Source organism: Betta splendens, chromosome 3 (genome assembly GCF_900634795.4).
Source record: "Betta splendens chromosome 3, fBetSpl5.4, whole genome shotgun sequence".
In the NCBI taxonomy this organism is placed as follows: domain Eukaryota; kingdom Metazoa; phylum Chordata; class Actinopteri; order Anabantiformes; family Osphronemidae; genus Betta; species Betta splendens.
This window is the reverse complement of record NC_040883.2, coordinates 18526467-18542417: the sequence shown is the minus strand read 5'-3', so window position 1 is coordinate 18542417 and position 15951 is coordinate 18526467. Positions and strand designations below refer to the sequence as shown.

At 38.9% G+C, this 15951-nt stretch overlaps 1 protein-coding gene across 7 annotated transcripts in view; it reads left to right on the top strand.

Annotated features, from left to right (window-relative positions):
* Positions 1-15951, top strand: part of LOC114852519 (protocadherin-9) — a 162274-nt gene that overhangs the window by 105135 nt on the left and 41188 nt on the right. For 2 of the 7 annotated variants that reach the window (XM_029144991.3, XM_029144990.3), the window contains one exon: positions 11747-11822. The exons of 1 other annotated variant lie outside the window; for it this stretch is intronic. In XM_029144991.3, the coding sequence (XP_029000824.1) occupies positions 11747-11822 (76 nt within the window). Of the gene's footprint in view, positions 1-11620; positions 11823-12450; positions 13154-15951 lie in introns of those variants that run through there. 4 more of the 7 variants (XM_029144989.3, XM_029144988.3, XM_055507620.1 and 1 more) reach the window with 3 other exon arrangements.

The following is a 15951-nucleotide window of genomic DNA, read 5'->3' as shown; positions in this document are numbered from 1 at the left end:
TTACCGTGTACAATAAAAACAGCAGAAATGTGTTTACTGTATTTAAACAAACATTAAGGTCTGGCTAATTCCTGTGATTGTTGTTGTATTCTTACAACAGCGGTGCAATCAGGACATCTGAAGTAAATTACACATACCAGCTGTACCTTTTACATTGTTTTGTGGGCATTATAGCCAGCAAACAGACAGGACATGGTGAAATGAGTCAATACAAAGGTAATGGCACACACCGACCAAGCGATCCTTCAGCTGTTAACCAGATAAACAACAACAACAACAACAAAATCCTGAGTACCAGTTGCCAAAGTCAACCAGGCCTCTCTGCTGCATCGATTTACATTTTGATCTCTCAAAGCTGGATAATCATGGCTGTGTAAATAGCTATTATTTCCACAGGATAAACAGAGATGCAACTAAACAAATGCATGCTTCTGTACCTATTTGGTGTAATGGAATCACAAATAGGATTTTATGACAGCTAATAGGGTTGTAGGTTATTATGAGTCATAGAGCACGCCGCGATTATGCTTTGGTTTTGCATGGATGTGTACCTTTTGATGCAATATGAGTGTGTTTTATTAATTTGTAATTACATTTTAATATTGCTAATTCGTTTTAATAGCTCGCTGATACAAAGGTATGTCACAGAAGTGTTGGTAATGAGGGAATCAGAGAAGCCAACACCTTCCATGGTGACACAGAAGAGTGACTCTGGTGTACACGGTCTTCAGCTGAGTGCAGCAACAAGATCACATGGACTGTAACTCATAAACACATCAAGCTTCCCCATTCAGTGCTCAGGGCCTAGCCTGCTCCGCTCTGTAGTTAACTGTCTCTGAGTGTCAAATCCTTCATCCTGATGCAGGAGACACACATAGAGACGAATGGCTGTGTCTCTCATTTTATGGCTGTGAATGTCTGCAGAGGGTGGAACCAATGAGTGAGTCAGTAGTGGTTAACTTTGGAGCTAATGCTATGTGGCAGTTGCACAGGTTTCTTCAGCTCTGCTTAAGGCACAGAGTGAAACTGGTTGAACTACTCCTGTCGCATAGTTCTCACTCAGCCAATTCAGGTTACTTAACAGCACGCCAACATCAGGATGAAGGGGGGCTGTGGAGGGAAAGGGTGGCGAGACCTGCCTTAGTAAAGGTAAGAGGTCACAGCAGGGTGGCGAGGGAGAGAAGAGTAGATAAGTCTAAGAAGTCAAGATCTAGCCCCAGGTGTTGTTAGATGACATTAATTATGAATGAATTTCCATCCTTCAGAAGAAGGCAGATCAGGTAAATTCTGCTTCATTTAGAGTTTCTACTTCCTTCTTTCATACAATATAATGTGAGATTCCATATATCTGATCATGGAAGTGTGGGAAATGTTGTGTTTGTCATGAGATGCTGTGCCTCTGGCTGAGGGTTGTTCCTGGGGGGTCATCAAGCATTTGGTTGTCAAATTGTGGGGGTTTCACTGTAGTGACCACAGGAACATTGTTAAAGGAAGTAAAGGGGGGTTTACTGCACTCATGTATATCAAAGACCAGTCAACAGCTCATGTGGGGGTTTGTAACAGGGTATAAATACAGGTCTTGTGTCCTCAGTCCTTCAGTGGATACTTTGTACATAGTGAGATGTGCCTTACGTCTTAGATGTAATTGTGATCCACTCCATGTCGACATGAGAGTAAACTTTGAGATGGTTTATCACACTGATGATCTCCGGTTGATTTCTTTATAAGAAGATTTCCACAACAATTTGGTGTCAGAAGTGGGATGGATGTTCCGTTGATCGGTGCCTGGCCCAGACTGAAGGTAAACCACCGGTGGGAATCTCAAAGGAGATTCAGGGAAATTTCCGCTCCAACAAATGGAGGGCTGGAATCCCGCCTGATGCTGGGTCCGGGTGGCGGACAGCGGACGCTCCATTCAGTTTGTGAGTACAGTGTTATGAATCATCTCTGTTTACGGAAACACTTTGGGTGTTGTAGCGCTTGGTATTGGTTAAGTCACGTTCGCGTTTAAATTCTGTAATACCTTGATGGTGAGTGAGAGCCCATTAGTCTGTGAAGGACTTTGTGAGTAGCAGACACCAGTGTGGATAAAAAAAAAAAAATACAAACAAACAGGGAAAGGTAACTGAGTGATCACTGGTAGGATTACGAAGAATTTGTGAAGCCATGAGGGCTTATAAGGGAAACCCCCGTACGAGTAAAAATTAAGCAAGATTGTGAACCACTTTAAGCTCAGCTTGTGTGTTATATGTCACTTTGTGTCAGATGTGGCTTGTTTGTTGTTGGTTTTTAAGTCTAGATTAATTATAACTGTTATATAAGATAACTATTAATTATACTTAATTATGGAGATAGTAGATCTATGGATGTCCCACTGAAGTAAAGGGAATATGATTGATCTAATAATATATATAATGCTATAAGCTTGTGATGACTCCTTCAGTGTGTGTGTGCAGCATGATAGACACACCACAGGGTACGCTGCTCTGAACGAATGTGTCGTTCAAACTACCTGGCTGAACCAGAGTCATCATAAGGTAATTGTGTGAATGCTAATGTCTAACCATGCTGTGGTATGGGAAGATCAGAATGAGTGGAGACTTGTGTGTTTGAAAAAATCCAATTAAAGTCTAAGCATCTGCCCAAGTGAGTCTAGGAACAAAACCAGAGAAATTACTATTTAATTCTTACAGGCTCTGATTAACAGGCTGCAAACAACGGAAAACTGGGTGAGGATGTTCAACTTTGGCACCAGGTAAACTATAGAAACAAATAACATTTTATTATGTAGTCCGTGTCACTCATTAGCAAAAGGTTGAACCAGGAGAAGAGGAAGTTGGCAGGTAGGAAGAAGAAGGTAGGGAAGGTTAAGAGTAGATGGAAATCTGTAAGATTTGTTTTGAGAAAGAAAGTCTTGTGAAAGTGAACAATGGGGATAAATTAGCAAGTAGGGGAGGAATCAGGGATCTGTACCCTGCTGTCTCTGTGTGAGGAGCTTTGATCCATCGAGGAGACGTCATCTCTACAGGAATCTGGGACCAACAAAAGCTGATGTTGACCAGAAGCAGAATACCCACAGTGGGGGAGAAAGGACACTCTCTGACCTCTCTCTGACCTCTGTGCAGGACACAAACCAAGACTCTCACTAACTGCTCCTTCCAGGAAAAAAGGATTTTCTTCCAGTAGGTGTTTGTTGATTACAGGCACCAGAATCTGAACAAAAGGGAAGATGCAACAAATGCTCAGGAGTGAAGACGGGAAGGTGTTGGTGACTGAGAGATGGAAGAACAGCTGCTGTCTCTTCAAGGGACTGAAGGTGATGGAAGTTTACACCAGCCGGTGTGAGAAAGGTCCAAGAAAATGAATGAAGGAGAAGAGAACAGCACTGACAGAGCGATCAGAATCATAATGTGACTGTTCTAATCAAGAAGAACCAGATCCAGTTCGATCCAGACCCAAGGATTTCATCAAAATCAGCTAAACCACAGAGACAGCAGAGGAGAACAGGTCAGAGCATAGAGAAGACACAGCAATAAACATAGAAACATATAGAAAAGGGATAAATTATTAGGATGTTTCTCAAATCAATACTAAATTTCAACAGTAAATTTAGAATGAGTAGTTTTTATATCCAGACTATTTATGCTCCACAAGTTTTTGAAAATAAATCAGTAGGATTTAATTTTAAAAAGATTTTATAGGGAAAGTATATATGTCAGATTGATAGAAAAATAGATGAATAACCAAGTTTTTCTATAGTGCATTTTCATCCTTGAGTGATGATAATGTAAATATGATATATAAAACAGGATAGTAATTACTGCTTGATGTGGAAGTTTACAGAAACAGATAACATCTAAATAGATTTTACTTGGGTCTTTGAGCCAAGGTTCCATTGTTTGACACCTCACCCCCACTTTGTCTGTCCTCACACCAAAGGGTTAATTAACTTTAGAACCATTTGGAGCTGTTTTCACCCAGACAGTCCTGGTGGTTTATCAATGAATACTAACTGGATGTGAATCTAGCATATTCATGTTATCTCTGACTCACGTTATTGGGATTTGCTATAACTTTACAGGGTTAATTTGTGTTATGTGGCCAGATTATTTCCTCCAGAAGGTTTACTAAAAACGTTTATTCTATTCGTAATTTTCCTAGAAATATTGGATTATTGGAGATGCAAAATTTACAAACAAAACATTTAATAGAATCACTAAGCGATATCTTAATTGAAGTTTTAGTGAGTGTATTACTGTCCATGGATTTGCGATTTTGAAGAGATCTCTCCCATATAACAATTTACATGGGATTATTTTTTGTGACTATACATGACTTTTTGACTTTGACTTCTGACTGCAACACAGACTTGATTTTTATTTTGTTTCTTTAAACAAAAAGGTTAAATCCATGTATCAAAAGGGAGGAGGTCTAAATATTTGTTTGTGATTTTTAAATTTTTTGTGTTTTGAAAGTGGTTCTGATTTCTCATCCAATATTAAGAGTTGAAAGAGTCTGAATATTATTGACGTTAACCTAGACAATTTCTTCTGAGAATGATAGTGTTGGTTTCTAGATGACAATCAAAACTGGATTACAAATACATTCAAATTAAATTACATCTTAAAATTTGTGACCAATGACACAAATGCAAGTATAAGAAGCCAAATTATCAATCAGTAAAAACATAAAATAAAATACATAAATGTCTTAAGGTCCTTTTTACCAGGAACTATTTAACAGCTGTAACCTCCAAAGCTAAGGTTTGAAAAGGTGAATGATTAGATCCTTCAAAATGATTGGTTTTGAACTAAACATAAGTCTATTGTTTATTGATGTTCATTTTATTTAAATTCCTTAAAATGCATCAGCTACTGTTTTATTATTTTCACAAACAAACATCTAAAATGATTCTGTCTTACATAATTGTCATAGGAGCCATAGTAAGACCTCACAGTGAAGCCTATGATACTTTCTGCTTCACATTTTTATAATGTTTGACTACAGTAACAACATGGTTACTGAGACTATTCCACAATAGCTTTTCGAACAGTTTTTGCTTTTACTTTGAACATGTTTTCAATTTTATAAAATGTTTCCTGTTTTCACACTGTAAGAAACCGTTCTTCTATTTCTATTTTTCTAATACTAACACTTACTAACACTAACACTAACATCTAACTAACTTTTATCAGCATTAGCTGCTACTGCTTTGTGTCATTGATGATGTCATTTATGTGCAGGGTGTAACTGCTTTTAGTTTTATACTTTTAAGCTTCCCTTAATGATTCTCCCCCTGAAAGCAGGAGCTGACCTGACCTACTGTTTTGGACCACCGATGACTAGAAATTTGATGAAAGCGTCATCAACGATGCTTCTGCTAGGGTATTGCTGATTGTGGAAGGTTCAGTAGAACATCAACTTTAACTGTTTGAATGTCTTCAGATTGCAAAACAAATCAACATTAGGAAAAAGAAAAAAAAAAGGACAACAGAGATGGAATCAACAGAAGAGCAACATTGGAAACTCCAAGAAACAGAACAGGTTTAAGGAATCTTCTGTGAGTAGGGAAACCATGTTTCCTTCTATGAATGTGGATGAGCACCAACAGAACATCAAGGACTTAAAAGGGAGACAGACAGCAAATGGACAATACCTTCAAATGTTGACAATAATTTCCCTTGCTTGTATGTTTGACACTTAGTGTCAAAAAGGGAGGAATGTGGGAAATGTTGTGTTTGTCATGAGATGCTGTGCCTCTGGCTGAGGGTTGTTCCTGGGGGGTCATCAAGCATTTGGTTGTCAAATTGTGGGGGTTTCACTGTAGTGACCACAGGAACATTGTTAAAGGAAGTAAAGGGGGGTTTACTGCACTCATGTATATCAAAGACCAGTCAACAGCTCATGTGGGGGTTTGTAACAGGGTATAAATACAGGTCTTGTGTCCTCAGTCCTTCAGTGGATACTTTGTACATAGTGAGATGTGCCTTACGTCTTAGATGTAATTGTGATCCACTCCATGTCGACATGAGAGTAAACTTTGAGATGGTTTATCACACTGATGATCTCCGGTTGATTTCTTTATAAGAAGATTTCCACAACAGAAGCTGGGAGATTGCTCCATTTACAGTGCGGACGAGTGGGTTAATACTACTGTATATAAAATGTTCAGCGTTCGACATGCATCCATTTTGTGTTTGTAGCTGTAGGCATCCTGCAGTGTCAGACTTGGTTAACGTCTTGCCCGTTAGCGGCAGACAACTTTGGATACTTAGAGAGCCAGTCTGAAGTCAGCAGAGATCTTCTATGAAATATTATTGCAGTAAATGAGCTCATGCTAAACTAGTAAGGTGTACATGTTTTTATAGCATCTTACACTCATCTAAAACTGTTTCAGTTTGTTTTTATTGCATACAAAACATCCAGGTAGAAGAAAAGGATGTAATGCAGCATATGGGTTGCTTCTGGCACAGACACATGGCTGTGGTCTATAGTGAAGGAATGAGCAAGCTTCATAAGATCCCAACACGTCCCTTGGGTTTCAACAATGTTGTGTCTCTTACACAGTACTTTAGGATATTGCTACCTGGCGGTGAAGTTATAATCCCTCTGATGTCTCATACTGTGAATTGCTGGTCTTCTCCAAGTGTACAGGAAATGATCAAAAACAAAAGCTAAAGCACAGATTCTTTATAACAGGTAAAAAACAAAAGCAATGGGTGTCGGGGCTAATGTATGAACGTGTGAAGAGAAGGAATTAATTAGAGAGGTGTAAACAGATGAAACGCAAATGAATGGTACATTTGAGGGCTTTAGTGAGAGGAAAGCTTGTCGCAGCACCTGTCATCTCTGAAGGATGACAGGTGAGAGTGTGAGCATGGGGATGAAGCTCCTGGATGAACATGTGGATTTATGTTTTCTTAGGAGAAGAAGCGTGTGGGTTTCAACTATGTAGGTTAGGGGAAGGATAAATAAACATGCACGCCGCGTGCTGCATCCATAAATCTGCGTAACGTCGTTGAGCCCAGGAGGAGTCAGAATGATGGACTGTGCTGATAATCACATGCTAAGCAAGTGTTCTCTAAATGACTAACACAAGGCACGCTACTGGTGGACATAACTCAGTCACACACACACACACACACACACACACACACACACACACACACACTACACATCCATTCTTCCAAGCTTGCAATTTGGGAAATGGGTCAGATTTGACTTAGATTTATGAATCTTTGTGTTTATGTATCTTTGTTTGTGCCTGTGTGTGTGTTTGTGTTGAACCAAAGAGCAAGGGACTAAGTGATCGGGCTTCATTGTGCATGTGACAGAATGCAGATGTTTCTCAGAACTGCCTAGCTATGATTTAATGATGAAAAGCAGAAGGCAGCAGACTTCGACTCCGGAGAGGCAGCAGGAACAGACTACGTCAATTTTAGAGTCGGAATCAAAGATGGAGGAGATTATGATTTATTTGTCACTTTTTATTTGAGTGTTGCTTACAGAAACGAGTTTGGGAGCTCGTTTTATCTGCACGTCTTTCATCTTTTTTTAAGCTGTTTGAAAAGCTTGTTTGTGACTATGTTTATGTCATCAAAATAGAGCCCTGGCTGCCTGAGATCGTGATGCATTTTATGGATGAGCCCAAAGGAAATCCGATTGTTGACAGGAGGCAATGTCAATCAGCTACTAATGTTTCACTTGGTTTGATGATTTATGGAATGTTGCAGCTTGTCAGAGTTGCTGATGCTGCCGATGTAAGCTGTGCACAATAGGAACAGAAAAATTACATATCTGTAACAAACGTTAAAGTAGAGCTGGTGAATGGGAACTAATGACAAAAATCTATCTGCACAACCATTAGAACAAAAACAATAGTGTTTGTTGCCCTTTATGAGAATAATGTGTTTTCCATGGTGGCCAGCAGATGGCACAGCACCTTTGGTCTCTCAGGAAGAAAGAGCTAGAGATCAGGGGAGACAGGGAGGAAGAAAGAAATGTTTTGGTGAGTTTTGTTTTCCTGGTTGACTGATCTCCCTCAGCGGGCTGATTGTGAGAACGGACTCGTGGGAAGTGTTCTCTCACCGCAGATGTCAGACTGCTGTTAGATAAGATTATTTGTGGGGGTGAGGAGGTTGCATTATTCCGTGCATCTATGTGTTTGTGTGTGCGTGTGCGAGAGCACTCCCATCTCTTTCAATGTGGGCTTCCTCTCATTAAAGACAGCCTGATAGAAATGTAGTGTTATACTGTGTTTATCTGGAACACAATGCAGCCCAGAAGTTGTTTTTGACTTGCACACTGTGCTCCATATGGCCACACTCAGAAGGAGGAAGACAGGGAGGCAGGGAGAGCCTTGCCCCTATTAGTTTTCTGTCTCGTAAAAAAACAAATCTGTACAAGTTTAATGTTCTGAAGGATGTGGCCTTTACTGCGTAGTCAGTGTGTGTATTACAGCAACACAATGCAGAGCTGAACAATAGTAACAAACTCATATAGGACTTATTTTTAGGGGTGAAAAACGATATCTTATAATTTGACTGTTTAATTAGAGTTTTTTAGTTCCTTTAAAAAGTCTATGCTCATCTGAATCAGATACTTGTTAGCCCCCGAAGAATAAAAATTCAAGCTTAAGATCAACATTAGTGCTGAAAGGTGGATTAAGTTATAACACTGCTACTATCTACCCTTCCGACTGCTCGTGCTAATAATCATACAGTGGGTTGAACCCGTTTTGAACTTTTGAGAAGACATTCGGTGGAATTAGGTTTATCTACTGGAAGGCCAAACACTCCACCCTCACAGTTTTCACTGATGATTTATATGAAGTTACTGCCGTCGTTTCACTAGTTGGCATTTTCTCTCCACTGTCAGATTTTATTTTCTGTGTGCTTAATATTGTATTATTTCCATAAATACCCAAGGGCGAACATTGTTACTGATAAAGTGTAGGCTTGCTGGAATTTAAATCTTCCAGCAGCAAAGTGCTGCTATTTGCTTTGTGTTTGTTAAAGTGAGCGTGTTTGGTCAGGCAAATTATAAAAACAAGCGGATAATAAGGGTTAGCAGGCGCGATAAGCCATAATATCTTGTAAACTGGCAGCAGGGATAGTTTAAGCCGGTTTTATGCTAATATGACTACATGTACGAGTGACTGTCAGCAACAGAGACATACAAATATCTTCAAACATATGTACAGCAACAAAAAATTGCGTGTTCAAACACAAACAACACGCACAGACACAAACGCTGCATGGAATTTAAGACCGGACCTCTTGAATTACAGCTTGTTTTACAGTGAAATGTTGCCAGCTTAAGTTTAGTTAGAACAATCGGGGTTGTAGTAAAACAGAATTTCTGTATTTTTGTACAATAAGCATAGGCTATGTTTTATATGCTGTACAATAAACCCCTTCTGGTTTGCCTGAATACATCCCAGAATGAAATCTCTGCAGGCACAGAGCAAAATTCCATTTAAGGGCTGCAGCAGATTTGACAGCACACGCTAAAACCATTAACCCAATCAAACAAATGCCAGTTTTCCTGTACTAGAAGTCAAATCAAAGGGAATTCTAAATACAATGTTCTCATTACTTCACATATTGCTTGCACTTTGCGTGTATGAGAACACGTTTTGCCATCATATTTTTCTTGTTGTTTGAGACTGTTGTTGTTCATAACATGTGCACCATTGTTGTGTGCTGATCCAAAAGCTCCAGTACTACTAAACTTTCTCTGGCTTTGCCTCAAAATTTACACTCCTTAACTTGGACCCCTGACAGTATCAGTATTTCTGTGTGACACCTAGAGAAGAAGCAACAAATAAAAAAAGGGCTACCTCGCCTAAGGCTAATGTCTCCCGCATCAATACCACAGGAAGAAAAGCAGCGTTAATTAGGAGCAGTTGGGCCAAACATGTCTTTGTTCCGTCTTTTGTTGCACTGGGCTAATTTTATTTACACTTACACTTGGTCCGCATCACGTTTTTTGTGAAACTGGTTGCGCTTTGTTGCCTCATCAGCAGGTCTGACTCATATACAAATACATTTTATAAAAGTTTATTTTTTCCCCTGTAAGTTGACTTTATTGGAAATGCCACATCTGATCATCTGCCTCCTTATAATTACCTACAGTGACATTTACCCAGATTTCTACCAAAGACCTTTACATTTAATTGTACTTGATCTGTAGTTTGAGTCGTTGTTGGAGACAGAGTGTGAAAGGCTGTTCATAGCTGATTTAAATACACACATATATAGAATAGATGAACATACTCAAAATAATGCACAGTATGTTTATTTGCAACTATTTTGTTTTCCTTTAACCAATACAAATATAGACTAGGCTAAGTACAGTACTGTATATAAAATTAAATAGGTTTTCATAAACTAAGCTACATGAATGCTAAATTTGCAAACATGCAGACACGCATACGGCTACGAGCTTTGGATTTCATGAACAGTTCATTGTTGTCATTTTAATTCATTGTCCCTTTTGTCAGTGAAACATTATCAGTATCACTGCAGCACTGCTGGGCAAGTGAAGATTGACATCTTCCTTGAAGGTTGTTATAGCTGAGGATTTGTAGATCTAACTGAGTAGCACATCTATTTGTGTATATCTCCACCTGTCTCTCTCTGTCCATCTATTTTACTTGTTTGCAAGCAGACCTGGATTTTCGGGCCTTTTAGCAAATTCCTCCAACCTCAACACCTCATCTTCCCCTCTCTTTATTCTCCCCTTTTGTTTAATTGAATGTTGCATGATTTTGGAGCAGTTCTAAAATATATAATGAGGTCATTTGCATTAGACTGCAGATTGGGTGACCTTTGCTTTTGCCAATAATTACTGTAAAACCCGTCTATGTCTGTCATCACGAAGGATGTGGCAGGGACCTCTCCGTGCTCACGAAAGGTTAGCTGGAGGCTTGTGTCTGGACTTATGAAACAGCCTGAGGAAAATGTCATTAGAGCAAAAGGAAAAGACACTCAGAATTAACAATTGGAAATTCAATCAGGATGGCTTTAAGGGTGGTGTGCATGTATTTTCGTGCATATCTCTAGCAGAAGGTCTTGAAGATGTGGGTAAAGACATTCCTTTCCTGACTGAGAGTACAGACTGTGGTACGGAGGACACCCCGGGGGGACTTCTGGTAACTCTGCAGGCCACTTAAACGTTGGCAACACGAAAAACAAACTGATTACACAAAGCAAACAAACACCTCTTGGGTGGTGCTCACAAACATTATATGCTGCAGTTCATATGCAGAGCACCCGCTGCTTTTATTAATTATGCCTGACGTTAATTTTCTTGTTTTTTTACGATATAGATCTCGCTGAGTTTCTGTCATAGGCAGATGATGTTTAATGTGCATGCTGTTGGTTTTATGCAGTCAAACGTGACTGTGTCAAAATAGAAGTTTCATTAAAAAAATCAAATTTTTCTAAAACTTGAAATTTACCGCAGGTGTTTCAGATTGTTCAAGTTGCTAAAACTTTGTGCAGTGACATGCATGACCTTGCTCGCTTCAGTGTAAAAGATAAAACAGATTTGAGACTTGTGGGGGACAGAGCAGAGCACTAACATCAGAGGCTCTGTTTTGTGCTCTTGGTTCTAGTCGCAGCGGCGCGTCACGTTTCACCTGCCGGATGGCTCTCAGGAGAGCTGCAGTGACAGCGGTCTGGGGGACCACGAGCCTGTAGGCAGTGGCTCCCTCCTCACACAACCTCTCCCTCTGGTGCAGGCGCAGGACGACTTCTACGAGCAGGCCTCCCCCGACAAGAGGACCGAAGCTGATGGCAACTCCGACCCCAACTCTGGTGAGTCGAGAAATAGCTCATAACCTCTGTAAAAAAAGACAAATCCAAAGAAACCAGCCTTCCATGCGTATGAACAGAAAAAAAGTTTAAGGCAACATTACAGACCATTTTCAATCTGCATAGCGCTCATTCTAATCCAAATGAGCCAACATTTATCGTGTGCTTTGTTAGGAGTCTTTCTTTCTAACACATCTGAAATCCGAACATGTTTTGTCTTGAAGTGCCAGTTGGAGAACATGATGACAATGTTTCACATTTTGCTTTGGGGAATAACTTAAACTCCTTGAACAGAGATAATAAATAGTCATGAAAAACAACATCGGTCTCTATAAAGAACTGAACGTGCCAAATGTCATTTAATTTAGACTCGTCTGATTGCTCAAGTAGGTTTCTAGTGGATACACGAGCAGGTCATTCATTTCTCAGTTAATCATCCAGACTTGTTCATTCCTCCCAGGAGCAAACCTGGGTCTCCCATAGGCTCCTCACCTATTTGTGAAACTCATTTGATTTATTTAGAGATGATTTCCCAGTTGGAAGTCATGGTGCTCAGCTGAAGATGTTAACTTCCCACTATTTCTGATGGGAATGTACATCTCCGACCCAGTTTTCTCATTTTATCATTAAGAGGTGAGGCGCACACGGAGATCAAGCACATCGCCCCAAGGTCGATGCCAGCTTGCCTGCTCGGCGTGGAGCAGCCAGATCCACATAAATACGTGCTGTGAGTAAACCGTGCGTGTGCGTATGATTTCATTCGGACGCTAACTTATCGGACGTACTCTCTGCTGGCAGGTGTACTCGGCAAGTACTGACTCAGTGTCCACCCAAATGAATGCAATGGATTCTCACGGTTCAGTTGTATGCAGCTCTGTGCAATCTGAATGTGTGGCATTCTCCATGCTGTTAAACTGGCAACACTCTTGTTTATGTTGAGGCCACAGTAGTAGTACCAATATGAAGTTGTGTATACAGTTACACATGTCAAAATAGACCTGAGCTGTAAACGCATGAACAAATAGACAACAGCCCACTGCATTATGCTGTAGATCTTGAGACATGCTACTGCATACAATTATACAATAAAAGATAGTAAACTCTGGTCACACGACTGATGACTATAGATAGAATTGTTTTGGCAGAGAGTAATTCAGTTAGCTCTGATCTAAAAAGGGGTGACATGTGATCCAAAGGAATCTGTCCTCATCTGTGTGCACCGTCTATGTCGTGGTGCAGTATATTGTGCAGTGACAATTCATAATTTAAACCTCATGGCTACATTGACTATTTGCAGTTTTCTGACATGAGGGTTTATTTTGGTCCTTCAGCAGTGACATACTCTTTTATTAGTATTGTTTGCCTTTCAGCTGCTACAGTATTAACAGTCACAACAGTGGTCTTTGATCATTGACCCACTGCTTGGCTGGATAATGATTTTGTGTCCTGTTTATGAAGGATGCGTTACCTGCTGGTGCTGCTCTCAAATATGTGAACTCAGTGGTCGCAGGTTAACTAGTTTTGAGTAAGTGTCTGTCAGACTTAAAAGGCCTCACACTTTTTTCCTGCTAACTGTACGACATGACTTTGTCTGCTGACAAAAGCAAACAGTATCTGCGAGATATTTGACATTATAATGTTCTAATTTGAGGTGCAAGGTATCTTCTAACAGTACTGAAAATAACACAATTCACTTCAACATTTTAGATGAGGACCTTGACAGTGGGTGGTCTTACCATGACGCTTTGTTCAAGGTTTGAAAATAGTTATTACTGTTGCTTTTTTTGACATATTAAGCCTGTTCAAAATACCTTCTCAAACAATAAAAGATGAATCATTTTCTGCAGATGAAAGACAGATTAGTGACTTTATGTCAAAGTGATCAGTATGTTATCATCCTGTTAAAAAAAGTTTACTGTATGTACTGTAGGTACTGTACGTGTAACTGCGATGTCTAGTAAATACTTTTGTTCTTTTATTTTTAAAGATTTCAAATAGGAACAGTTCTCTTTCATACAAAAAAGAACATTAACCTTTAGCATTTTATCTCATTAGTAGTGTTCTGGACAAATTCAAATCAGAAAATTATACCATTATAAATAATAAACTGAAACACTAACTGTTCCAACAGTCTCCAGTGAATTGAGCATTTTAAACAGATAGGGTGTAAAACTGACCTACTAACATCTGAATCTTGGCCTCCTTATGTGTTTTTGTTTTAAAAATGAACTTACTAATTATCCTTTATGTAATACAGGAAAGTGGTTAGGCTTGTGTGTGGGTTGGAGCTTTTCATCTGAACGGAGGAAACATACAGAGTGTGGGAGTCATGAAAGGCTGATGTCTAACAGTCTTTTATGAAAAAGAGCATAAAGAGATATTTTATATTTTTTGTGACTTGAAGATATTACTAAAGTTTTGCTACAGTATGATTAAACAAACTAAAAGTGTGTAAACAAACAAGGAAAAACAGTTCAACATAAAATTTGGAAAGTGATGAATGCTAATCAGGGGTCCAGTATCAGTGAACACCCTGTAAATGAGAAAGACACGTACTACAGTATGTGAGCAATAATGATCGTTGGAAGGAGAAAAAGGAGAAAAAAAAGTCAAGTACTGTATAACCTTCAGTGTCTGAATTGACCAATTTTACAAAAAGGTCTTAAATCTTTACATGCAATCTATTAAAGACTATTTACAAGGACGTAAATGTGCATAGATGAGTCCAAAAAACTCTTAGATTTACTTTTACAGTAAGTGGCTTAATGTATTTATTTTGAGTTGAGTTTTTAAAATACAAAGTTAAAATACAAAGAATCAAGGGAATAAATGAGAGACCTGTCAGTAGAAAAAAATAATGAGCTGAACTAATGAGTTTACACATGGAAGGAGTACAACTTGATTTAGCCTTTGACATTCAGCATAGTGCAGGTATTTACTCGGAATTTAAATTTTGTGACATCTGCTTTAATTGATTATTAGCTGCCATTCACCAAACAAGTCATTATGTCATTAAATCTCCAATTATGCATGCATTAATAATGAGATGAGATGGATTTGGGATACATTTTACCTTGAGGTGCAGGGTACAGACTTGGCAGACTCCAGGATGATGTTGTTGATTGATAATGTTGGTGATTCTTCACAGTTTGTTTGGACCTAAGCTTGTGCCTTCCAGAGTGTATATACAAAATATGGACTTGAAAATAGGGTTTATATCTATATTAGTTTATTGTAATAATACCCAAATCTAATAAAGAGGACAGAGGGAAGTAATAGTGTCATGCTGAATATCTTAGAGCCACTGCACAACACCGCAATTAAAGTGACAAGTAAAATTTTTGTAGAAAGGACCCAAAATAACACAAAGTACCAAGGCACACATTCAGAGAATAAATTAATATTTGCAACTAAATATATTTATTTCAATGAGCAATATTTCTTTAAAAAAATATCCCATTTGATTGCTAGAGTATGAGATCTGTCATTTTGGTTGTGCATGGATGAGAGTCCCTAGACCAAAAAGAAGTTGAAATATTATGTGACAGGAGAGTACCCAGAATAAACAGAGAAGAGAGTGGGGTGAGACAGAGAAGCCATGTTTATTTATAAAATATTTAAAACAACCATTTTGACTAAAGTGTCATATAAATGATTTAAAAACACGGCAGACAACTAATGCTCCTGCAGTAAGACGAAAAGATCACTTGCAGGATCACGCATATGCAAATGCATGCTGAGGCACTCACACGTGGCAAGTTAAAGGCCAATAGCAAAGGACTGTGAGATGAATTTGAATGAGTCATTGGAGTGGGTGGAACAGATATAATGAGAAGCTATGTTCTTTATGTCTAGCACCAGCTCTTTAGTTACAGTACCTTTGTATATAAGAAAAAAAACAAGCACCGTGTCTGATGACCTAGAAATTCAAAGAGGTTAAATGGGATCAGAATAAACAAAAAGAAAATAAATCAGAATCATAAACAACCACAGATTCTTCAGGGCTTTTACAAATAGTTTGAGATGGCAGTGAGAAGAGCTAGTAATACAGTCATGACAACTAAACTGTAGCTAATTGGACTGCATTTACATAAATCTCCATTTACAGTGTAAAATATAACTATGCTACCTT